The sequence below is a fragment of the Streptopelia decaocto genome, assembly GCF_964273445.1.
Source record: "Streptopelia decaocto genome assembly, chromosome: 6".
In the NCBI taxonomy this organism is placed as follows: Eukaryota; Metazoa; Chordata; class Aves; order Columbiformes; family Columbidae; genus Streptopelia; species Streptopelia decaocto.
Window position 1 is genome coordinate 68,596,397 of NC_138660.1, and position 26,354 is coordinate 68,622,750.

The window sequence follows — 26,354 nt, forward strand, 5'->3', positions numbered from 1 at the left end:
GCAGTCTTTGTGCAATGTGGTGATATTGGTCATTGTACCTTAAGCTTTCCTAATTTTGTGTATTTGTAATGGAATTAATTTACTTACGCAATATTACAGGGTAGATCTTTGATCCATTATGCAGATTAGAAAAAAATATGCAAGCCTATGAGCTCAGGTGATAGCATCGGTTTTTATTCTAAGAAGAGGAACAAAGTTGTGACAAGAGTATGGCCAACAAATGGCTCATAGACGGCTAATGAAAGGGATATTGCATCAGCCCTCAAGTAATACGGATGGTGCATTGTATCGAACAGGGCTAATGAATGGAATGGTATCACATCTTTCTGAGCAACCCCAGTAAATCCTCTCCTGATGACAGTGATACTGACTCAAAGAGCTCTGAGGTTTTGTGTCGGATAGAGCTTACCCTACTCACCTTCTAACTCGCTGTTAAAAATAAAGCATAACCGACCTGCTTCGTGGTGGCCGCGATCTGCTGTGGCTCTGTGCTACATTCACAGTGAGTTCGCTTGATCTATGCATTGCAGCTGACCTGTGCATGACTATAAGGCAGAATGCCTCCTTTAAGTGTTGAATTTAACACAGATCTAACTCTTTCTAGAAGTGTTCTTGTTTGCTAACCAGGAGAAAGGGCAGTTGCTACTGCGGGAATTATTCATGAGGTCAGCTCGCCGCCGTCCTCCGTCCCTGCAGACAGAGAGGCCAAATAAGTGGTCCTGGCAGGGGCAGCAGCCTGCTTCTGGCTGCTAGAGACAAGATTTTCCCATGGCCAATAAGCATTGCTTGGGGCATTCTGGTGAAAGGCAACATGCCCATCAGCAAAAAACCCAGCAGCCTTTCTCTCCTACCAGTTTTTGTTTGATTGCCTCTCTCTCTACTTACAGCTGTTCCCAGTTCTTTGTCTCCAATTCACTGATACTTTGCCCAACATTTCTCTATGAAAGAGAATTGGTGAACAAACCCTGTCACAATCTAGACATATGGAAAAACACATTTAAAAGCATAAATGAGAAGCAGAGTGAAGGATATTGCTAAACATAGGACTGCCCTATTATTTAGGGATGCCACCTGGCCAGTTTCTAACCAGCCCGGCTGGTCCTACACGTGTCCCAGATCTGTCAGAGCTATTAGGCATGCATGCATGGAATTTCTATGTGTTGTAGCCCTGTGCCAGGGTGTCTGGTCATGTTTTCTGGGTTTTGTTTTTGTTTTTTGCTTCCCTTAAAGAATGAGCAGCCTGGTACTATTGCACACCACTTTATCTGAATTGCAACAATGCAATTGAGGACACTCATTATAATATTGGGATTCGGGAAAGCCCTGCTGTAGACTGGTGACAGATGGATATTGAATCAGTGAAATACTGAGATTTGTGACTGCAGTGCCAGAAGGCCACACTCCATAGTAACAACACGTCTTCTTCAGAGCCTGGTTCAGAAAATACAGCGGTGTGAGCTCTGTGCCATCTCTGTAGTGGGCAGGGACGCTGGAACCAGGACTTGCTCAGGACTGACAGGTTTTGTGAAGGCTTGGCATTTTCAGTGTTTGATAAGATTATCTCCTGCTTTCATAAAGTCATGCAAAATATTCCCCTCAAGTACAAATGTCTGCCAACGCCAATTCAGGAGGATGAAGCTGAAGTCTGAACACAATTAAAACGCAGGGCATTTCCGTCACTTTGCAGTTGGGGAGGCTCTCTCCAGCCTCCTCATCCAGGGAGCCGAAATCAAACCCAGGCTCACGAGAGGCAGCGAGTCATTTATAAACAACATCGAAACGGGAACACGTAGCATAAGGAGCAGACTCAAATCCTCTGCTTGCAGTTTTAAGGCTGAACGTTGAATATGCAAGCCGATTCAAACTGTGGCTTTTGGGATGTTTCTCCACAAAAAGAAATCCTGTATTTAACACGAAGGGTTTCCACACCGCCCGCAGTTTGCGGAGCGTGTTTTCAATTGCCAGCAGCCGCGGGGAGCGCTGCCGATCGGCGCCCGGGCCCCGCGGGCCCCCGCCGTAGCTCTCGCGAGAGCTGCGCGTGGGCGGGGCGCGGGCGGTGATTGACAGCCGCGCAGTCTCCGCGCGGTCGCCATTGTGCTGCAGGGAGCGGCGGTGGCCGTGGCGTGTCAGCCGGTGGGGAGGCCCGGCCGGGCCCTTCGGGGGATCCTCCGCTCCTGCGTGTCGGCGTCGTGAGGGCTGTGCCGCGGCAGTGAGTACCGGGGAGGGGCAGGTGTCCCCGTACGGCCCAGCTGCCGCCTGTGTGCGGGGCCGGCGGCTCCGCGCCAGGGCCGGGGGAACCATTTTGTCTGGGCTGGCGCCCGGCTCCTCCGCCAGGCCCCTGAGGGCCGCTCGCCTCCTCCGCAGCGGAGCAGCGCGACACCCCGTCCCGTGCTCCGGTCCTCCCTCTGGGGGTCCTCTGCCCCGCGGGGCCGGGCCGAGCGCTCGGGGCTGACTCGCAGCCTGACGCGAGCCCCGGGTCGGCGTTGGCCGGAGCCTGCGGGCCGGGCCTCTCCGTGCCGGCCGGGGTAGCGCCCTTTTCAGCGGCCCCGCGGAACGCCCGCTGCGCGGAGCCCGCGGCTCCCGTCTCGAACGGCAGCCCTGCGTCCTGCAGCGGCTGCTCCAGCGGACGGTCGACGTCGGTAAATACTGTTCTCGCTTATGGGACTCCCGAGAGGCTGCGGAGTTTTTGGTCAGCCTTTCTTGGCTGGAGGTTGAAAAAATAGCCTGAACAAATAATTGTGAAAACTGAGAGAATTGTTCCTGAACTCCATCTTGTTTGTCATAAAAACATTGATTGTGAGTAAACGCTGAGGAAGATTCATGATCAGAAGTTGCTTGGGAGAAATGAACAGGTATATATCAAACTGTACAAAAACTTGCAGTCATAAAATCTCGAGGCTTAGGTAGGAGTGTCACCACGTTCCAAGGTAGAAAAGTGAATTTAGGAGCTGGGAGCAAAGCGTGTGGTTCTTCCTGATTGAAGGTACCTTGAGCTGTTAGCAGAAAGCATGGAAGTTGGTAAAGGCTTCTGCTCCTGGTGGGCAGGACTGCCTCCCATTGCCCGTAATTTCTCAGTTGAGGGGGTCAGGGCAGAAGAGAGGAGGAGAGGTTTTTATTTGCAGTGCTTGCTGTTTGTGTTATTTTTACCTTTTGAGATTACACTGCTTTCCTGTAAAGACTTCTTGGATCTGTTATCTCTATCCCGTGGCTATGTTAGGTCTAGTTGGTCTTTTATAATGTAGTTGGAGGGGTGACAGATCAAGAAGGGCAGGACACTTGAGCTGTGTACTCAAAATAGGCTGTTCAGCCCCACCTCTCCTTACAAGCTGGTCATCTGTTTCCCAGGTACAACCTGGAACTTAAAGTTTTATTTCAGAACTTGGTTTCTTTCAACTCTTGAGAGGTATGACAGGCATCCATTATTCCAGTAGACACAAGAATTATTTCCAGATTTTTCCATGAAGGTTTGCTATGTTGTGTAACACGACATGAGCCGAAGAAATGCGTTGCATTTTTTTTTTGTATTTGTTCCTCAGAGAAGTAATTTCAGGTTTTTTTTGGTGTCACTACCTTCTGTGAAAATTGAGGTGACTACTTTGTCATTGTAGAACTCATTACAGCATGTTAATTACCACTTGGGATTTGTTGAACTCCAGTGTGGGTAAAAAAAGATGTTCACGGTTTTAATTTGAGTGTTTTTGTGCTCATTCAAAAAAACCCTTCAGATGCTGATACTGTAAAAGGGAGCCATTCTCATTCCAAGATATCTATAAAAACACAATATTCCTCTTGCAGAAAAGTATTATTGTGGCTTTAATAATATGACTTCTTTTTAAATTGCGAGACCACTGTCCCATTCTGCCTTGCCTTCTCTGATAGCATGTTCACCTTGGCCACCTCCTCGTGTTACCGTGATCAGCATTAGCCTTACGTGTCTGTTGTGTGTGTTCAAGCCAGCTATGAAGACAGTTCTCAAGCTTCAGAGGTGCAGTGCTTAAAATGGTTTTCAGAAAACTCTGAACACAAAAGAACCCAACAAAACACAAACTAGAAGACCCTTACTAGTGTTGATTACCAAAGTGGCGACATCTAGTATCTGGTTTTATCTATTTAATATATTCAAGTCATGGCTCCATTCACTTCAGTTGCACATACATGCTTTCATGATTTCTGCTACTTGGATTCCAGGTAAATTTTATGAATCTTTATTGAAAGGCAAAGATAAAATCCAGTTTCCTTGAGCAGAAGTTATTTGCCTAGACCATAAAGCCTTTTTTGGGTACCTTTCCACCTCTGCACTGAACAAGGCAGCGTTCCTCTTGTCAGATGCCTGTTCTTATACAACTCTGACTCATCTTGATAGCAGATCCTTCTTGTTTGCTGGCTGAGGCCATGACTGCAGAAATTAATCATAATTTGTATGCATAAACTGACACTAAATTTTGTATTTTCTAACATGCTACCTTTAGTTTGTTTATGAAGTCATTTTTTGTGTATAGCTTCTGCAGTATTTCTTCACTTAGAGAAAGAAAATACTATATAGATAGGATCATCCTGACATATTCAGGTTGAAATCACAACCTGTGCTCATTTACAAGATTAAGATGATTGATAAGAGTGTCCTCTTGGAATTAACGCTGGAGGAGTCTTGTGCCTTTTTATGTATGTTTGTAGAAGCGATTTGCTAATCTTGGACTCCATTTCAGCTTCTAGAGATAATTGACTCTGGTGTCCACAGACTTCTACCCTGTCCTTTCCTATCAGACTGCTCATTTTGTCCTGTGGCTGGTGATAAGTATTAAATTATCTCTAGTCTTGACGTTGTTATAAATTCTTACACTTCCGTCTCTTCCTTCTCTTCATCCAGACATCAGTTTCTACTGGTAGGAGCTTCCATCCCTTCTTCTAGAACTTTTACATGTTCTACATATGTATGTGTCTGACTTTTATCTATGTTCTTTCATTCATCTGGTTCCACACTTACCTGAAGCAAAGTGATCCAGAGGCAGAATGATCCATAACTAAAGTGATAGCGGTAGCGCTGGTGTTCTTTGTCAAGTACTTATTAGTAGAGAATCGGATTCATTATTCTGCGTCTGTCTCTTATATTTTGTATCAGGGTACAATGTAGATTAGCAGTGTTTTGGATGTCAGTTCTCATCAAGACCTACAACTGTCCTGTCCAGCATATACCCTAGTGTATAGTACATTAATTTAGCCTCACAGTTTGCAACTTGAATAGTTACTTTTTCACTCTCAGTGCAGTTTTGGACAAGTGCTAGATTTGCAGTGCACATTATGGCAGATTACTCTAAATCTTAAATTAGTCATCCTTCCAGTGTCATATCTAATGTTACAAATAAGAAGTATGATTGTTACATTTTGATGTTACATGCAGGAACAATCCACTTGAAGTGTGTAGCTGAGGTTATTAGGTTTGTCCTTACTGAGTTTCTTGTAAAGTTCCATGATTGACTGTGTTCTTCTGTACTTCAGAACACTGCTTAGAGCATTCTTACCAATACAGCTTTGACAATTGCATACCATTGCTCCATATTTACTTCGGGGTTTAAATGTAATCTGAGAAATGTGACAAATTCATGGTTTCAGGTTCCTAATCCAAAGTTGGGCAAGTGGGAATTTTGGATTCTTGAACTGATCTTTTTTAACTGGTGATGTCTCTGGCAAAGGCAAATGTGTTGCTGATGTCTGGAGCGTGGTCTAGAAGCTGGTGTGCTTCTCTGTAATACAAGCCAGTAGCTCTGTTTTACGTGAATGTAAACGTTTGCCTAAACTTGGTATGCTTAGTGGTTGATTTGTCGTTGATTTCCACCCCCCCCCCGCCCCCTTCCAAATTAAAAAAGTCCTACTTGCAAGATGAAGCATTTAGGCTACTTTAGGTTGTCACCTGTGTTTTAAAGCTATCAACTGAACATGCACCAGAACACTGGTTAAAAACCTTCCATTATGGAAAATTAACCCAGCTGTCCAACTGTTTGGTCAATAGAGTTCTGTAGAAACTCACATTTACCAGGTAGAGTATGTAATGCAGAGTGACCTCCAGCTCGGATTAGAAGTCCTGAGTATGTGAACTCAACTTGAAACTGCACCCAGACATAAGGTACGTCTGGATGGATGCAACAGCTTTTTGCAGGCTGTTACTGGTGAGCATGGCTAATGTGTGGAAAAAAATGTGCCTTGCTCATTTTTTTCCTTGATATAACTTGTTCTCAGACGGTTAGGCCAGAACTAAAAGTGGTTAAATCACAGAGGTTGTACCACTTTACCACTTCCGCAAAATACCTTATAGCACTGGAGTTCTTGGCTGTCTGTTTTAGAGTTGTTTATTATCTTGCTACTCTTCCTGCATCCCACCAGGGAGGATAACCCAGTTTTCTTAAGTTTCTTAAGAGATACCTTTTGTGGTCTGATTCTGTCTGTACTATCCTGAGGAGGAAGAATCTGGGAATGTTACTGAAAGGGTTAGGTATCTCTCTGGAGCCTTTGAGCAACATTAAGTCAAAATATCCTTTCAGGGACAGGAATGACTACAGGATCACTTCTCATGTGGAAAAGGCATCAGCATTTCTTTTGAAATGCCTAGAAATACCAAAAGAGCAAATAAACACTCAGTGACAAAGGTAAACTTATATATGTGTATGTGAGAGATCATGTGCTCTTTTGTATACATTAATTTTCATGGGAGTTGTCTTTGGAGAAGCTAAATGTTTGTCTGAGGCAGGGAGACAGGAAATGTATTTTTTTCATGGGAGAGTGAAGCTTCATAGTTCTGACTGAAGGATAAGTCTGAGTGTAGTTCCTGCAAGTGTTGAGATGTGGTTCACTAACAGAAAAGTAATGTATGCGTTTAGGAAATCTGAGGACTCTTTCCCTGGCTCCTGGCTCGTTTTCTGTTAATACTAGTGCTGCAGAGTTCTTAAGGGAGTTCTACTTGTAGTACAATAGCAAGAATCTTAAGAATAGCAAAAGGGGCTATGTTTCTAGTTTTCTAGTATGGAATTGGGAGGACATGTAAAGAAGGGGTTACAAAAACTAGGTTAAGAACTCATTTCCCCATCTTACTCATGCACAGTCAGACCACAGTGCTGTGTAAGTATTTGTATGTGTGAGTCATATTTATGATACACTCAGAATGACTAATGTGTGTTTTGCATGTAGGTCCCTGCTTCTTAAAGAAAAACTAAGCGTGTCCTTATGCAGGATGCAAAGAATGGAGTCAAAACCCTCAAGAATTCCTCGAAGGATATCTGTTCCGGCCTCCAGCTCTCCACTAGGATCTAGAGCATTGACTGGAAACAGTTTAGCTGGTGCATATAGTGCAAGAGAATCTTCACGGAGATTAGAATCTGGATACCAGGTAATATATTTTGTTGCTTTCTGTGAAGTGTAAGTTGATTTAATATCTTGGTTTTATCCAGAAAATCCCTAAAACCCAGACAAAAAAGGGAAATATAAGGAAAAACCGCACCCATGGCCTTGCATTTGCGAACGAAACCGAAGATTAATTCTAAAGTGCAAGAATTTAATAACCAGGCCAATTACAGTATTCTGCAGTGTGAGTGGGTAGTTCTAGGTTTGCCATCTTTACTTGCTTTTGTTTGTAGCTGTACCTTTAAAAATCATTGGTTCAATGAGTGAAGGTCACCCTGATGCTATGGGTCTGTTTTGGCACAAGGCACTGCAGTCTTAACCCTGGGTAAATGGGGTTTTCTGTTGAGGGGCAGTGAGGATTTCATCGGAATTTTGATGTATGTATCACACTGAAAGCTGTAGATGACAAGATGAGCTGATCTGGTGCTGTGAAGTTAGATGTGTTACTCCTGGTCTGAAGTTAAACCACAAGAGAGTTATGTATTTCATTTATGACATGAACTGCAGTGTATTCACTGCACTGTGTATTATTTTTTGATTATTTTCTGTTGAGCAAAGTGCTTCCGAGGAATGATCTTGATAACACTTTCAGGTTAAAACAGAAGGGAAAATAATTGTACAGAAGATCATGTTGTATCCTGTCTTTTCACTCAAATTCATAGAAGGTAGACTGAGAGCTTGTTACCCAAGACTAGTGCTTAGTGATAAAAGCAGAGGGAAGCTGCCTTTCTTGGCTAACTTTCGGTACTTACAGAGCTGGTAGGAGCAAATTCAGTTATTGATTGCAGTTTAAGATTACAAGTGGCTGGAACAAGAAGAAACAAATAGTCTAAATGAGATTAAGTTTGGTCAGATAGGAACAGAATGGGCAGGCCTTTTTGCTTTGTTAATCCACTCAGAAGCCTACCTTAAAATACTAAGAACTGCTTCAGTTCCAAAGCATGTAGAAGATACGTCATTTAGAAGAAGTAGTAGTATGACTGTCAGTAGTGCTTTGGGTGTTCAGAGGCAAGAGAACTTGGAGCCTTGCTTTTGTAATATACCCATTTCTACAGCTAGAGACCATGATTATAGCTTAGCTCAAAAACTTTTGGTGACTGAGCAGTCAAACCTCAAGTGTTTGGTTTTGACTTGGGCCAGAAAAATAAAGGTTTCTATCAGGGGGGTTTGTTCTTCTTGCCCTTACCTTTTTTTTTCATATAGGTGTGAATTCTTGTGTGTCATATACTTTTGAGATCAGTGCCTCTGCTCATTTGAGGACGCATAACAAACGGGTTAATTGTAAACTGTATGATCTAATGTATGTGACATAGCGCTGTTTCTAGGTGACTTAAAATACAAAAATCAAGTTAGTGTAATGGCACGAAGAAAAAAATTCCTGTGCTTTATGATACAACATTGTTAAGCGTTTTGTGAGAAATTAAGTGGAAGTTTGTTGGTTTTTGGTTTTGTCTTTTTAATGGTGTAATAGTGTCAAGTGTAATATATAAAATTTTGAGTGTTTTCCCCATGACATTTTTATGCTAATGAAAATAGACACCAAAAATAGAATACCTTTATAATGCTTCAATTATTAAGTTCTGATGAGGGATGTTTAGTAGTCCTACCCTTTTTAAGTTTCAGATATAGTGATTAGGTTGAGCTTTCCTCACGTCATGCCTGATGATTACTTTCTCTTAAAGCCACTTTTTGGATACCAAATATGTTGCTTTTTTTCTTTCTGTTTTGCCTTTGGGACATCTTTACAAGAAATGAGCACAGTACAGAGATGCCGCAGCTCCCAAAAGCTGTGTGGGCATTAGAACGGTAGACAGTGTAATTCCATGAACTGTCTTTTAGAGCTCTGTGAGTGTGCTGTTCATGGATTAAGGTCTTTACTGTGGCGATCCAGACACTTAAAATAAGACAAAATTCAAAGATCTTGAGAATCTTAACAGCTGGAGAAAAAGGAAAGGCACGTATTTCAGGACCAATTAAATCTGCAGGCATGGCTCTTATTAAGAATGTTTTAAGAGAGCTTTACTTTTCTCTTGAAGTTTTGGAGCCTTATGCTCATGGGTAGATCATCCATATAAGAAATAATTTGGAAACCTGATGAATCCTACTGAGACTTTGAAACACGAGAAAAGTTACTGGCTGATACTTTATTTTCAGGTTTAGTTTTGCCTGTGACAATGATGAGCATGAATGTTCCTTCAGCTTTTTACATCCTAATACTACAACTTTTAAGAAATAGTGATAGAGACTATGGTAGTTGTAGTATTAATAGTTAATAGGAAGAGGATGGACGAATAGTCACCTAGGAACTCTGCTTAGCTGTAATAAAATGGTTGGATTTCCGTTATTTCTATTAATTTTACTAAAATAAAAAACTTAAACAATGGTAAAAGGGAAGTGTTTAAGACTGGGAGAAGATACTGTGTCATCTGCAGTACTATGCTATGTTTTTTTAAGGAATAACAACTTGATGACATGCTTTGCATTTCTTGTACCATGTGTTTCACTAAGACAGAATACACTGCTTATGTAAAAATAATTATCTGTTAATAGACCTGAAATTGATTTTTTTTATTTTTTTCCCCCCCTTCCTCTTTGCAGCCACTCTTTCCCACATTAGAACCGATGACCAGGACAAGACAGACAGCTTGCTTTAGTGGCCAAAAAGCCACTTTTGCTGTGGCACTTTTCCTGTTATAGACACTTTTTCTGCACGTTGGGGTTTCTTTACTTAACATTTTAAAGTGAGGTCCTTAATTCTGCCCTGCAGCTGGAGTGTCTAAGTTGGGGTAATGCCACAAAAGCCTTACATTTCAAGTTTTTGTTGTCTGCAGTCAGATATGAGGACAGATAAAGGAGCTGATAATTACTAGAAAGTAATGTAAAAAAAAAAACCAAAAAACTTTCCTTTTGCTAGTGGTTCCCTCTCAAGCCTATTTAATTTTTTGTTGGGTATCCCTTGAGATTTCTTACGAAAGGTTTCCAGATGTCTTAGTCCCTTCATGTCTCTGTATTTTAAATATTCAGATCAGACAGGATGCATATGATAAGCATGTTGTTCTTCAGGAGTCCGGTGTGTTGAATAGTTCCAGTAGAGACTGGGGAATTGGAGAAGGAGACACCCACGAAACTCCTTGGAAGCTTACAACGTCCTCTCCAACTCGCTACTCAGGGACACTTGATCATCCACATGCTGGAAGATTTTTGGGAAGCAGAAGCAGACTGGTGAGGATTGCTAATGTGTAATACTTAAAAAATCAGAGGTTTACCTTACCCTTGCCAATCTGAAAAGCTGCTAGCAGGCGCTCACTGTAATGTTTCTAGGTAAGTAGATCTTGTCAAGTCAAGATGAAGGGAAAGCAAGAAGATAGTTCAGAGGGTGAAAATAATAATGTATATTAGTTTTACAAGTATTTAAGAAATAGATTTGAAGTGAGAGTGGCTCTGCAAGTATCCATTTAAAAAGAAAAAACGAGGGTGATTAGAATCTGATGTTGTAGTCCTATGGAGGGCAGAATTAATCTTGTTTGTACTCAGCTTGTTCCATCATGAATTTTTAGGGGTTGTGGTTTTTGGATGGTATCAACTTCGTGGGTTAACACGAAGTTCATGGTTTTGGCCACCTGCTGTAGTAAGGTTGCTGTGGAGGAGCAGTTCCTGACTGTGCCTGCTGGTGTGCTGCTCTCAGATACCCTGAGAGACAGCGAGCTGCCCGCTGATTGAGCTCCAGGGCTCAGGCCCTTACAGCTTAACTGGGCTCTAGAATGTGCTTTCATAACTCCGAAAAGAAAATAGCTTGCTTCTGTGACATGCTCATGCACTAAAACACTTTCAACTGCAGTAGCAATAGTAGGATGGGAAAAGCAGAAAACTGTGAAGATGCTTGGTGGGAAGGTAGTGAACAAGTGAAAATCCTGCTCGCTTTGAAACGGAAAGATATTTTGTACTTGAGAGTGCTCTCACCTTATCTAGGCAGTTTACTGTGACTCACAGGTGAAGACCCTTTAATTAGGGGGAGTGAGGAACTAGGGTGGAGTTGCTGGCTTCAGGGGAAGTTAGAGTAGGTGTCTGCACATGGGTGAAATACAAATGGAGTCTGTGGTTTTAAGTGGCCTGCTTATCTAGTTAACTTGGTGCTGTAGAGTTTTCAAAATTACGGAGTTTTTCGCATTGAGGTTAATTTTTCTCTTAAGTTCTAATGCCAGTGAACACTGCTGAAGATACCCTGAAACTTCCACTTATCGAATAGCAAATGATTAAAAGACAAGTTACATGTTGAAAAGGTGATTTGTGAGGGAAATCAGCCTGGTTTTGTACTTGGTTTGTGACATTTGTTTCTGTGTCTCCCGATCTGTCTCTTATGATGGGATAAGAGAGGTACTTAGATACTTCTTAGTTTTAAAGAGTAAAAAGTAGTGACATGACTTTAGTAAAAAACCATAAAATATAAATAAAACACAACTATAATGACTACTATAATTTGGTTCATACTTAAAGGATCCTGGTTGTAGGTACTTTGTGGGAGCTCAGCTGAGCTTTTTGATAGAGCTCAAGGGTTTTTATATTAAAAAATAAAATAAAAACATTTCAAATAGAAAACAAATTCCTTGGCTGTGGGTAACCAGACTAACAGCTTTATAGGCTATCCCGATTTCTAGTTTTTAATTTTATTTTAGTACTGCTTCTGAAAACTGATTTATTTCAGTGCTGTATACTGCAAAAATTGTTTTGTACCCGTTCTTCACTCTGAACTGTTTCAGTTGCACTTGAACTTAATATAATAAAAATACATCTGGTCTAGATAGCTTACTGGAAGCTAGAGCTGACTCCTTAGTATACTATTTTAGATTAATTAATCCATCTTTTCTTTTACTAAACTACTAAATAACCTAATGAAGCTGGTCAGTTTTGGCCATTTCTGGACAGCAAAATTATGTTTCCTTGGAGATCTGTAAAGCTATATTTGATCATGTTTATAGCATTTTACAAGTCAGGAATATCTTTTTCCACTGTAAGCCACATCTCTCTATAAAGGTAGAAATAATGCTGATTGTAATAGAAACCAGCTATTGTTAGTAGGACTGTCTTGAGTAAACCTGGTAATACTGATTGAGAGCACAAGCATAAATCCTATGTTATTTTTAAATAATAAGGCTTGCATCTTAAAGTTGTTCTTTACTATTTTTGTGAGTCTTGCATTATGTACACTTTTGTTCAGTGTAAGCACGTCTCAAATACTGTGTCTGTATTTTTTTTAAATGTTATTTCAGTCTACGTCGTCTTCCTCTCATTTTACATCTGTGTGTTATGGTGAGTCTGAGAGAACTCAGGGAGCATATTCAAGACTGCACAGCCAGCAGCGAGATAGCGATTCAAAGAGACCGAAGCTGTCTTGTACATCTACCTCTTCTGTGAGAAGTAATGGCTTGTCTGCCTTTTCAGGTGAGAAGTTGATTACTAGAGCTTGAGTTACGTGAAATTTGTCTAAGTAGTAAGATGAGGTTTTATCAAGTTTTTAAAAACTTACTTTGAAATGTTACGCTTTTGTTACTTTTAAATATTGAAAGCCTGTACCTAACGGGAGAGTATGTTGGCACTGGTAGCAGCACTGGAAGTACTGAGATTGCTGTTAACGTGGTCTGTTGAAAACCCAGTTGTATGCATGTCATTTTAAAATTATTACCTGTACCTATTCCATTTGCAGTAAAGCTGAACTTTATGCCTCAAATATGTCTTAATTGGTTGAGATGTCAAGGAAAGAATGAGTACAGCTGCTGTTGTGAGTCGGATTGTGTTGGTAAACCTCCACGTGCCAGGGACAGCAGAAGGGGTATCTGCATCGCTTAGCTCTGTGTTTCCAGAAGTGCAGTGTTGTGGCCTGTTAGAGCTGGAAGAAAGTTCTTTTTTAGCAGCAGGGCCTAAACTCATTGTATAGGCCAAGCGAAAATAAACATCCCACACTGAGAATGTTTATTTAAAACTGAGATTCTCATTGAAGCTCTAACTATGTGTGTGATACTTGGATAGATGTAGGCTAACCAATATGCTGATGGCAGTCTAAAGGTCAGGAAATAGCGTCAAAAACTTACATTGAAAATAGTTCTAGAACGTTTTGAAACAGACTGTTAGATCCATTCAGATTACCCTTGTGAGTGTGGATCAGCGTTCTTTTACAACCCTGTGTGGAACCGCACAGACATCCAAATAAAAGTGAATAAATTATTGTTCAAAACCCAGTACTGTTGATGCTAAAATGACCACTAAAATTTCTCATTATGTTGTAGGACTCAGTCTTTCTATTTATCAATTGTTGGTCATCACACTGCCAACCAATGAATGCTTAAATTTGGATTTATAAGTTAGTAGTAAAATGAAATCAAGGTGGATTTTTCAGAGCTGTTGAAAAATGCTGTTTTGGAACAAGCACTTGGTTCACAGCTGAAGTATGTACAGTTCCCTGTTTAGTTGTTGGAGCTGTTAGCAAAAAAAAAAAGCAAAGATCCCTTTTTAAACCGAAGTGGTTTACTCTGCAGTATGAGCAAGAAGAGTATTAATCGTTCTTAAAGTCGTGTCTAAGTGGCATTTAAGCTTCAGCTATCTCTCTGGAAAATTAGTTTTAGGAGCATTTAAGAAGCATCATTAGAACAGCAGCATTTACTAAGTCTCAAGCTGCTGTTTTGCCGTATTGTGAAACCTATTTAGTAACTAGCTAGCATCAGAAAGCAAGATGCTATTTCTTTTCCTCCTCCTGTCCCGTATGAGTGTTAATGGGTCTGACTCTTCACAAAAGTATTATTACTTTTTTGCCAGTTTAGGTTTCAGAATTAACTCACTGCAAGATTAAATAAGTGCCAGCATCAGCAGAGTGCTGCTTTATCTTGGCTTTATGCTGGTGGCTGACACTTGATCAGCTTAGTGGTATTGTTAAATTCTCCTTGATATGGTATAACCAGAATGCATGCGTAAGTACCAGCTTTAATGGATTTTTAAATTATGACAAAACCAGGGAATGTATTTACTTTTTCTTTCTAGATTCCTCTTGGAGGTACAGTAGGATTCCTAGATCTTCTTCAGTGATGCTTGGCTCCCTTGGAACTGAGCTGGCGAGAGAGCGAAGAGAGTTAGAAAGAAGAACAGATCTGTCTGTTAATAACCTGGTGGATCACAGCTACAGAAACAGTGACTTTTCATCTTCAACATGTATGTATTGTACAACTGAAAGCTTGTAAACCCATAGGTTGTGTACCTGTTAGTTTCTTCACATGTTCTTTTAATAATTTCTTCAAAATACAAAGCCAAAAGACATATTTAATTTTAAGGTTTCCTTTTAAAAATAAAGTTGGTTGGCTGCTTTCCATGCATTGGCTAAACCTTCAAAGGATACATGAATGGTCTAGCTTGCAGATGCGTTCAGTCATAAGAAAATGCCATATTGGTGTTTGCCACTGGAACTGTGTGAATAGTCAGCAAGCCTATTTTCTTCTTGTTCATCTTAAGATCTCTTTGTATTTAGCTATGGGGAAAGAAGTAACTTTAATTCAAGAAAGGGTTTTCATGTAGGTTCCCATATTGTATTCTCCATTTCCCTTTGGGTTCTTGAGTGGTTATTAGGGAAAACTGCTAGACCACTGAAAATAAAAATGAATAAACTTACACTTTACATGAGGTGAGAGGTTTGTTCCAGGGTAACTGCTAGGAGTAGTACAGACTTCTGCACTCTTTTCACTTTCCATTCAGAGTGTTGTGGCCTTTTACAGCTGTCTCAGGAGAAGCCCGTCATCAGTCGTGGTCTGTCACCTTTTGCAGATATATTAGTGATATTTTATAATGTGGCATTTAGAAAAAAAAATATTTTTTTTTACAATTATAGAAGATAAGCAGAAAAGACAAAAACTAGTTCCACATTTCATCTTGCAGTTTTGCCTTTCCACAAGAGTGTGTTTAACATCATCATACTCTACATTTCTTTAGTAAGTGGATGGTTGGAGGTTGCCTGATTGACCCTAAAGGGTGAAATGGATGGGTGGACAGCCTCGCTGTCCGTGCTGCATTTCTAGGAGTAGTGCCACTGTTAAGTGCTACAAAAATAACTCGCAACTGTTTCCTGTGTGTAATCAAAGCCATTTGACAGATTCTTGGCATCTATGCAGATGTTTCTTTAGTAAGAATCTGCCACGTGCATAAACCTCAGCTTGAATGGTGATTGCATTGCAGAAGCTGTTCAAAAGAACAAACCAAAACAAACCTACAAATGTGAAAGGTTTCAGTTCCAGAATGCGTTGAGAAAGCTAAACCTCCTACCTTAATCTACTTGTGCTTGTTAAGTATTTGAAATATTCAATAACTTTCCTTTCCTACGAGGTTAGCAGGCTTCAGCTGTGTCCTTCTTCCCCCTCCACGCCCCTCAAATCCAGCCATTTGAGTAAGGAGGCTGGCTGATGTTTGCCGCCCCAGCTGCTTCAAGTAATGGTAACCACAGTTCAGCTACAGTAGAATTCTTCTTAGTGTGCTGAGGTACTTAAACAGTATTTACAGAAATGTGCTTATAAGCATCGTAGAATGGCTTGAGTTGGAAGAGACCTTCCCAGCTCCCCCAGAGCCCCTCCTGCCATCTTCACCAGCTCAGGTTGCTCAGAGCCCCGTCCAGCCTGGCCTGGGATGTCTCCAGGGATGGTTCATCCACCACCTCTCTGGCCAACCTGGGCCAGGCTCTCACCACCCTCATTGTAAAAACAATTTCTTCCTCATGTCCAGTCTGAATCTCTGCTCTTTTAGTTTAAAACCATCACCCACAACAGGCCCTGCTGTCTGTTCCCATCTTTCTTATCAACCCCTTTTAATAAGTACTGAAGGGCCGCAATCAGGTCTCCTTGGAGGCTTCTCTTCTCTAGGCTGAACACCCCAGCTCTCTCAGCCTTTCTTCACAGGAGAGGTCTTTGAGCCTCTGATCACTCTTGTGGCCTTCTCTTGATCTGCTCCAGCAGGTCCATGTCTGTCTTGTACCAGGGACCCCAGAGCTGGACACAGCACTGCAAGGGGGTCTCAGCAGAGCGGAGTAGAAGGGAAGAATCTCCTCCCTCCACCTGCTGGCCACTGGGAAACACTGGGTGATCAAATGTAGGCTTTAAAAGCAGGAGAGGACACAATGTAGTGACAGTTATCTAATTGGTTATAGGTAATCAAGGTAATTGGGAGAGCAGACAAGATTACTGACACAGAATGGTTAAGTCTGATTGTGCTAAGCCAGTTGCATAGTTGAACATGTGAACTTGCTTAGTCGTTCCATCGATAGCAATAGCTAGATAACCCTTTGGGGCTGGAGCAGTTCGAGTATTTCTAGGGTATTTTTATTTTTGAGGTTTTGGTTTCAAACATAATAAGAATAGCCATCTGATTTAGATACTATTCCATTTCTATTATCCAAAGTAAATATTTTTTATGCTACCTTTAAGTAGTGTTTTTAGCTGCAGTTCTTGATGTTCTTATGGTGAGAAGAGTATGGGGAGCTTGTAATAGATGAGGAACATATGTGGCTTTATCCATGTGTCTGCTTCAGGTGCCCTGGTGTCTGCTACATTGCTGAAATTTTGATTAATCCATCTTTCTCAGTCTACAGGCAGTTATAAAGTTTAAGTTATAAATAATATCCTATATAATTTGCTGGTTTTAATTCAGATGCTGTTATGTGGCTTCTGAAAGATGGTCAAAACCCTCATAGTCACATATAAGAAAGTGAGTCATACCTTGATAATCTGAAGACTTAGGGGGTGTTAGATTCCAAATAGATTTACCAGACTGAAACCAGTGTAGGTTTTAGTTCAACTTTAGAACTCTGGTTACTAAATTTAAACTTAATGCTGCTCTGGAATCTGCCTGCCAAATTTGAAGCAGTTTTGAATAAGGATCACGAAATCCCGAACTTCTGCATTTACACTTTAGAGTTATTCATCTGGAATGTAATTATCAGAGAGCTGTAGCATTATCCATCTGGAATGTAACAGTTGGAGTGCATCTTTTCATGGTATTTCCTCTGCTTTTCTGCACCAGATCTTCAAGACAGACCTGCCTCTTCGTATGCAGAGGGAGCAAGACCAAAAGAGAGCTCATTAAGCACTTTGAGGCTGAATGCATCCATGAACCGCCAGTTGCCTTCTGATCATCAGCCATCCTTTTTCAACAGAGACTCTAACTTGAGCTCTTCAAGATCCAGCTATTCTGCAAGACAAAGGAGAAATGAATTGGAATCTCCCCAGAGGACCATGCAGCCAGCATTTTCTCTTACTGCCATTAGAGACGAAACTCCTTCCTCAAGTGGTTCTGAAAGGGTTCTATCTTCTCGGAGGCCATTGAACGAGCCTGCAGCCGACAGCGAAGGGAGGCGCACAACCAGACAGCTGCTGTCTCGTTTAGCATCTACTATGTCATCCACATTTTTCTCTCGACGGTCTAGCCAAGACTCATTGCACACAAGATCATTAAGCTCTGAAGAGTCAACAGTAGTCCCAAGAGTTCAGGCTTCTACCTTATCAAGTAGTAGTGGAGCTGTGACTCCAGATGTTCCAGGACTTCAGACATCTGAAGCTTCTCAGGGATTTAGTTTTCTTAGACGAAGGTGGGGTTTATCAGGAGTTTCACAAAATCATAACTCTGATTCAGATGGGGAAAGTTACAGACCAGACTCTGAAAGCAGGAGCACAGGATCCTGGTTGTCATCATCTTTGAGGAACAGATGTACACCTCTCTTTTCCAGAAGAAGAAGAGAAGGAAGAGATGAATCTGCAAGGATCTCTACCTCCGATACAACTGCTAGGTCACAACATGTCTTCAGAAGAAGAGAGCCAGGTGACGAGACCTCTCTTGAAGCATCAGATAGCTCTCCTCGGGCTTCTGTTAGCAGGTCACCAACGCCTGCAGTATCTGGTGTTCCTACAGCTCCTGCCTCCCCACCGGACTCGGCCCACAGCAGGAGAAGTTCTGGAATTCTGCCTGGTTCTCTCTTTCGCTTTGCAGTGCCTCCAGCATTAGGAAGCAGTCTGTCTGACAATCTTATGATAACTGTAGATATTATTCCCTCTGGCTGGAATCAGTCTGATGGACAAGAAAGTGGCAAGTCTAAAGTACCACCTTCAAGAGATCCGGAAAGGCTCCAAAAAATTAAAGAGAGGTAAATTACTATGGGTTTTTTTGAGATAATAGAATGTACCTGATTTACCATGAGAGGGTTTTCTGTAACCATGAAGTTAGAAGGAAAATTTCCTTCAGGGAAGGTGGCAACTCCGTTCTCTGTCATCTGTGTTCTCACTTTTGTCTTTGGAGAAACTTGTTTTAAATCTCATTGGTTTGAGAACAGTTGGATGAATGGAATTGTCATTATAAAAAGTCTTACATGAAATGTGTCACAGCATTTGTTGATATACCTTCCTATTCAGCCTGCTTTTAGAAGATTCTGAAGATGAAGAAGGTGACTTATGCAGAATCTGTCAGATGTCCTCTGCAAGTTCTGACAACCTTTTAATAGAGCCATGCAAATGCACTGGAAGTCTGCAGTATGTTCACCAGGAGTGCATGAAAAAGTGGCTGCAGTCAAAGATTAATTCAGGTAAAGCAGACTTCCAGGTACACTGGGAGGCTTAGCAGGAGATTACTAACATGGAGGTATTCGTTTGAAAAACAAGCAGTTGGGGACAAACAAGAGTGTGGCACTTCCAGGCTTATTGTCATTACACAGCTTCCCATGTTAGTTCCAAGAACTGTGTTTCTCATTCAGATAATTATATTTTTGGGATCGTCTACTAAAGATATTAGGCCAAATATAACCCTGCAGAAGTGTGGCTTTAGAGTTACTCTACCACTTTGGGTGAGCTTGTTCCCCACCATTCCTCATGCTTGTGCTTCTAGTTTTTTAGACTTTTATAGCCAGGCTGCCTGTAGTAGAGTGATAGGAATTTGATAATCCAAAAATGTTTTTCTGTTGTAACTATATTTAAATATATATACTATTTTTTTTGTTGTGTTTTTTTTTTTTTTAGGGTACTAACACCTGTTCAAGACCGTTAAAACTGCTTGTTCAAAAAGTTACTTCAGAGGGCATATAGAATTTTTTTTTAAGAAACGCTTTAGAAATCGCACACTGTACAGTTGTTTTTGTAGTAGATTGGCTAGTTTATAACTAAGTTATCTGTAGTGTTTTTAAGACTTAAAAATGGGTGTCTTGGTAGAAGACATGAACATCATGGTATACTTTTTACCAAAGGAAGGTGCTGGCATCTGGTTACTTTTTTACTCAGTATCAGAAGACTCATAACAGTGTAGGGATGTATTAGAAGCCCCTGCCTGCAGGAGAAATTCATATGAGGTATTTAACCATGTAAGACATAGATCTACCATAAACTTTATTCATTTTTTTGCTTATGGAGCAGCTTGTTTTAAACCTTGTACTGTATGACAAAATATTACTCTAGCAATAACTTTAAGCTATTCCAGTATATTTATTGTAACTTTTGTGTATATTTGGGTTACACTGTAAAATTCAAACAGCCCAAGCAGTGATTTTATGCCAGACTTGCAGTAAGATGCATGTCCAGAATGAACATGAGGCAGAGAATAAACATTCTATAGTGTTTAAATTCTGACACTAGCAGATAGTCACTGCATTCATATTAGAGGCTTGCTTTTCTTCTAACATTGCTCTGCAAAATGAAGTCAAGAATTAGTTACGGTTTGTAACGCTTGTCTGTCATATGTTAGAGATTATTGCAACTCCACACTGACTGTCCCTCTGCTCCTCTCCACCAGGTTCTTCTTTGGAAGCAGTAACAACATGTGAGCTGTGCAAGGAGAAGCTGCACCTGAATCTGGAAGACTTTGACATTCATGAGCTCTATAGGGCACATGCTAATGAACAAGTTAGTATATTTTGCGTAGCTTGGTAAGTGTTGCTTTTGTGCTGGGAGGGCGCTCTTCTTTAGGGAAGGAAAATGCGTCTCCTTTTCAGAAGGACTGTTATGCACCTAAAGTAATGTCAACATGGAACAGATATTTTTTTCCTCAATATGCAGACAAATTCTATCTTACTGCTGTGCTTCCTATAGCTGAGCTTTCAGTAAGTGTCTCATATCTCTTATCCGTTTCTTACTTGCGGATCTGTCGTTGAGCTTTGCAGTCCAGTGTCTCTGCTGCGTAGGCGCAGTGGGAATACTGGTATGGTTAGATTGAATTTCACGTCGTCATTAATTTTCTTTGCTTTGAGCTGGTTTTTTTTTTTTTGAACGCGTTTAAGCAGTTGTTCTAAACATTTAAAAACTTGTTTCATCGGAGTGGTAGAAACTAACCTGTTTTCTAACAGCTTCCTGCTGCTCCTTCAAGTCCTTTCCTAATTTAGAACAGCTAAAGGCCATTAGTATTACTACTGTTATATAAATACATTATCTTGGAACTACTGGATTGTTTAGTATTTAAAAGTTAATAACAAAATTATGGTGTTTTAATTAACTTAGTTCAGGGTTTTTTCCTCATTTTCTGGCTTGTATTTTGTGAATATAGAAAGACTAAACATTTCCCTACCACAGAAGTTGAAAGAAGATACAAAGTGACACCAGTTTTGAGGGCAAGCATCAGTGTCTAATTTTCCTATTATTTAGAGTGAGCTCTTGCCCTGGTACTGTCGTGCCTGTCACTTGCGCCAGACTCTGCAAAGTCTTTCTAGAGAGTGCCCTCACCTTATGTTCTAGCGGTGGTTACTGTCATTATACTTCGATAGAAATAAGAGCTTTAAAACCTTTTCTTAAAGAATTGACTCTAAATGACCAGTTTGGCAGTAGCATCTTGAAAGTTTATCTTATTAGGGAAAATAATTTCTAAAAATATTCGTAGCGTCGTAAAGTTTTTTACAACATTTCCTTTTATTTTGGCTTTCTGTAAAGCTTTGGGAGCACTGAAAAGAAACCAGAACCGTTTGTTGTCGTTTTTTGTTTTTTTTTTTTTCCCCAGTGGTAAATACTCTGACTTTCAGATTCCTTCCTGTGAACTAACCATGGTGAGATTTTATTTACAGAACTCTGTCTTCAAGGATAACATGTTACATCTGGGGTGGGTGGCAGGAACCAAACGTATAAATACTTTCAGTACTTAAAATTGTTTTAAGTGTTACATTTCCCTAATTTTCTTCGAACAACCAGAGATCAAATACATGTTTCCAGTAAAATTTAATTCTTATTCTACTTCTTGAATTGTATATGCGGACTTAATACTGACATCTGGAATGTCTGTTTTGATCTCCTTTAAGGCAGACTATGAACTCATCAGCTCCGGTCTCTACCTTGTAGTGTTGTTACACTTATGTGAGCAGCGCTTTTCTGATATGCTGGGAACTGCCAGTGAGGCCAGCACACGTGTCAGAGTAAGTACAGTGATTTTATGGCAGGAATTGCTCATACAGAGAACTTGGAACTAGAATGTTACCTTGAGTGACCTAGGAGCTCGATATCCGGGAAGCGTGCTTATTTAACAGATTTAGTTCTAAAATGGTCTGGGTTTGTCAATGAGTAACACCACGTTTGAATTGAAACTGAAGGTGCTGCTTTATTGTAGTTAGTGTTGCAAAATAATTTTTTGTCAAGGTTGTTGGTAATACGTTGCTTTATACATGTGTTGTCGTGGTTATTCTGAATTTACGTAAACATGGAAGATTAACCTCCCTCTGTACAGGACATGCAGTTAGAGAATGTTGGACTGTCTTATTCAATTAACTTTTCTCATTATGTCAGTCAATATTGCAAAGATCTGGACCTTGCAATGCTTGTCAGATGGATTGTGCCTAAATATGTACCTTCATATTACATTCTGAAGCTGAGTGGCTATGATATGATTTTCTGGCATTAGTCAAAACTCTTATTAGTTGTATTTGACTAGCTTCTTGTCACTTAAATGTCTTGGCTTAGAAATGCAATAAGTACACATTTTACCAGTAAGAGCTCATCATACACAATTATTTCTGCATAGTGGCTCATTCAGAAATCCTATATTCTACATGTTTATTTGATACTAGATAATGAAGTGGTGCTCTTCCTCAGCTAAGCTCCTACAAGCCAATTTGTTTTCTTAGTTACATACAAAGAATGGACCGTATTAAGTTTGTCCAACACTTACTGGAATGGTTGAGAGCAGGTACTAGGTCCCTGGGGCAGGACTGTACTCTAACCTCTCACTGTGTTAGAACAGTGGTTCTCTTTTCTGTAGACATATAATGTAGAGCTTGTATTCCATGATCCACAAATGGCATGTCCGGTTTTCTCTGCTACAATTGTAGAGACAAAAAAGACGTATAGTCTAATAGTAGCCAGCCTCAGTACAGGTTATTATATTGGGTGTATTGCAGAAATAAGGTGTTTTTACTGTTCTTCTGTCAGATGTGGCGCTGCGCAGTTGTGTGCCAGTGCATTTCGAACCATTGAGGGCGCTGATGCGTCTTCAATACCGAGCATACAGCTGAGCTATGGAAACTGTAGTAGTCTTGTTCCATTTTATTTGTGTGTCTCAACATGTGCACTAGCACTGAAACAGGTGTAGATTGTCACTGACAAGAAACACTTGGTTGAGACTTTGGAAGTTGCTTGAGGAACTTGTATTCCAAGGGATTGTGGTACCACAGACTTCTAACACTGAACTGCCACCATTGCCTAATAGTAATCCTGCTCTCGAACTTTTTGTTTATTACAGCTAAAATCTTAAGTGTATGTATGCATTTTTCATTATCCTAATTCAGAGGGCTGTGTTTTGACATATTAATGTTGAGTTGAAAGGATCCAGCTAATGCCATCTGTACAGATTATGGTTTTCTGCATTACAATTTCTAGGAACGGTTTTCGTAAAACCGGCCCTTGCTTATGTGTGCTGCCTTCAAAACTGATGTGTTTTACAGACTGTAGAACGTGGAGATGATGCCACCAACTGCTGCCAGAAACATTTGACATAGAGTGGAAGCTGGAATAACTCTGCAGTAGCAATTTGAAGTCTAATATGTGGGCATTTGCATTAAATTTTGCACTGATTTTTCTAAGTTGGGCAAATGGGTTAGGATAATCAGCATCTGGGACAAAGCTTTGGGATGAAAAAGTGAAGAAAACTGTGCTAACTTGTTGCAAATTTCTGCAGATAACTTTGCAACTTTTAAACTACTTTCTCTCTGCCTTGTTTCTAGTTTATTAACCTTGCAAGAACTCTTCAGGCACATATGGAAGATATTGAAAGTAGGTGCTTCCCCTCTTCCCCTCCCCTCCCATTAGAGCAACTCAAAATTAAATGAGTACAATCCTCCTTGCCAAGATTCATAATACTGAACTTAATTACTGAAAATTTGACTTTACCCAGCAGTCCTTTTTCCGTTATCAGTAGCATTATTGCAAGAGGGAACTGGTTTTAATTCTCCATGACTAATTTCCCAACAGCATAGATTTGTTTAGACCACAGAAGTGTTTTCTGCAAGTGATAATGAGATTCATGACTAGTTACAGCTTGGTTATTTGAATTCTAGCAATATGAAGTTATGGAATTGGTGGTGACGTTCAGCTTGTAGCCTTTTACATGAGTCCTAGCAGGAAAGAAACATTTGAAGTTGAATTGCACTTCAATTATCCTACTTCTCCTGCCATTTCTTCTTCTCCCCTTTGTTTTTTTGCCATGTTTTCTACCACCTGCTTCTTTTTTTTTTCCTATCCACACACTTTTCAGTTGTGTGCATCACTTGATCAGACCATGCACTTCAGGCATGGAATTGAACAGTTGCCAGCTGTGACAAAGGACCACCCTGCTCTTCACCTAATGGCCTCTTCAGTGCGCTTGAATGAAAAACTATGTGCTGACTTGTGGTGCATGTACCCAGGATCTCAGGCACTAGATGAACAGGCAGTAGAAGGGTACTTGATCTGCCTTTTTTGGTTTTCCCTCTAATGTGCATGTGAATGTCAACGTTCAAAGTTTGTATATGAATTTTCAGTGCACGGGACGCATTTGGAGTATGATAAGGAATGGTGTGGGTGTGTGTGTAAGTTTTGGTTCAAGGAGAAGATGATTATTTTTACATTCATGGCAGCCAAAGGTAGACTTGAGTTTAGAATTTATTCCTAAATTATGTGCATCCTTTTAGAGTAAAAAATTAAATCTGTATTTGATTCAGACTTTATCTGACTTGCAGATGAGGAATACTGAGTTTTAGATTTATTATAGGTACTATTTTATTCACATTTCTCTTTGAAGAACCGGAGAAGTGAGGAGACAGACCTTGCTGCTTTCTGTGTTCAGAGATGGAACGAGTTACTCAAGTGGAAATACTTTCTTGACTCCAGAGTTTGCTTAAGAGGACAGATTAAATTCCTGTTACAGACAAGCTAATGCTTTGCAAACTTATTCTAGTTGTCTGTACTGACATTATTTAGTTGACAAGGGTGTATTTGTCTTTTAGTTCACCTTGTGACAGTAAAATCCTATGCATATGTGGGCTTTATGTTCCTTTTGCATATGTTGAAAGAATGAGGGTGGAGAGAGGAGCTGCTTCCAAGTAGGCCTGGCTTTACTGCATTAAGCAACGTATATATGAGAATTTAGGAGTCTCTCTGTAGTTTAGTCTGCTGGACATTTCTAGATATTTTAGTATCCAAATTGTTAACTTTGTGAGCCATTTCTTTCCCTGTGCTGGGTGCTGCTGTCATGGATTGAATAAACTCTCCTCTGACTACTGTTGGAATTAGCTGCTGTAAACACTACATAAAAGTTGAATCTCTGGCGTAATTAAGTTTTCTTCCTTTTATGTTGAGGAAGGACAGCAGGAGGAGACTGCATTTTGTAATGTTGAATTTTGATTTGAAAATGCCATATTTTTCAGACATGAGATGCATTTAAAAATTAATTACACAGGGTTTGGGCAAGTATTACAATGTGCTATTTAACATTATAAAACTACTTTTATTTCCTCTACTGATCTTAAAGTGCTCTAATTTCACAGACCTTTGTCAAGGCTGCTGATTATACTGTGTTGTTCAACAGTTTCTGAGGATGATTCTGAAGACTGATGCCAGCAGAACTTTGATACTGCAAGAGACAAGTGGAATTGCTGCAGAAATGCTGAACTGGCAAGAACAACATCAAAATACATTTGTTTTTTTTCCTCTCCTTAGTAAAAAGTGCATTGATATTACTGTAGTATCTGAAGCATTGTTGAATTCAAAATCAACTGCTGCACAGCGGAACTCAGCGGACTTGAGAACTACTCAGCTTGTGTGAGGATTAGAGATGTATAAAGCAACTTGGCTTTTTAAATGATGAGGATTATGTGCTTTGTTTTGGAAGACATCGGATTTCGAATATTTAAGGGAGCTCTATATCTACCTTGATGTTTCCTCCTTATTGTAGTTGGCTTCCTGGTGTTGTCTGTCGAGTTGTGCTCCTCTCCTGGCACTAAGTGGTGATCGTGGGGCTCAGGGTGAGGGGGGGCAGGGAGGGTGGGGGTGTCTGTGGACTTAAATAAGTTTTGTTTGGGGTTTTTTAAACGCCTCTGTTGACACATTGTATAAAAACTGATTGCTGCAGTGTTAATGAATGAACAGGAGGATGAGCAAGAGACTGTAGAGATTGTTTGGGTTTTGGTTTATTGGAAGATTATTATTTAACTCAAAAAGCAATAAGATCTTGCAGTGGTCTTCTCATACTTAGTGATAGCTTTTTAATGTACTGGTTTGGAACCTTGAGATTATATTTGATATTAAGTGGCTGTTCCATTGTGGAATATTGCAGGGGTAAACTCTTGCATTTCAGCATTCCTGGCAGATATGCAACTTGATAAAACCTAAGGTTGTTTAGTTTAACCAGACTTTTGTAGATCCCACCTTCACTGTTCAAAGCACTGGCTGTCAATGTGTTTTCTAGCGTTGTCACTTCTTTCTAAATAAAGATGACAGAGGTACGCAGCTCTA

At 40.4% G+C, this 26,354-nt stretch overlaps 1 protein-coding gene across 7 annotated transcripts; it reads left to right on the forward strand.

Annotated features, from left to right (window-relative positions):
* Positions 1-2,059: 2,059 nt before the first annotated feature.
* MARCHF7 (membrane associated ring-CH-type finger 7) lies at positions 2,060-26,354 on the forward strand. Of its 7 annotated transcripts, none has more exons than XR_014184442.1 (11): positions 2,060-2,209; positions 7,180-7,378; positions 10,456-10,614; positions 12,660-12,831; positions 14,422-14,589; positions 17,437-18,553; positions 18,819-18,988; positions 20,185-20,317; positions 21,674-21,787; positions 23,588-23,636; positions 25,429-25,521. XR_014184442.1 is itself a non-coding variant. In XM_082056542.1 (11 exons), exons 2-11 carry the CDS (start codon positions 7,223-7,225, stop codon positions 25,452-25,454), a joined length of 2,241 nt encoding a protein of 746 aa, XP_081912668.1. In that variant the 5' UTR covers positions 2,060-2,209; positions 7,180-7,222; the 3' UTR covers positions 25,455-25,600. The 7 variants fall into 7 exon arrangements, 4 of the variants coding, with proteins under 4 accessions (XP_081912668.1, XP_081912669.1, XP_081912666.1 ...); XR_014184443.1 differs by having other exon boundaries at positions 25,388-25,477; XM_082056542.1 differs by having other exon boundaries at positions 20,185-20,294; positions 25,429-25,600.

Excerpts from the sequence above, each read along its gene's own strand:
- MARCHF7 (XM_082056540.1), top strand. The coding sequence starts at position 7,223 with ATGCAAAGAATGGAGTCAAAACCCTCAAGAATTCCTCGAAGGATATCT. Across the intron at positions 10,615-12,659 it reads TGGGAAGCAGAAGCAGACTG|TCTACGTCGTCTTCCTCTCA; the intron begins GTGAGGATTGCT and ends ATGTTATTTCAG. Across the intron at positions 14,590-17,436 it reads TGACTTTTCATCTTCAACAT|ATCTTCAAGACAGACCTGCC; the intron begins GTATGTATTGTA and ends TTTCTGCACCAG.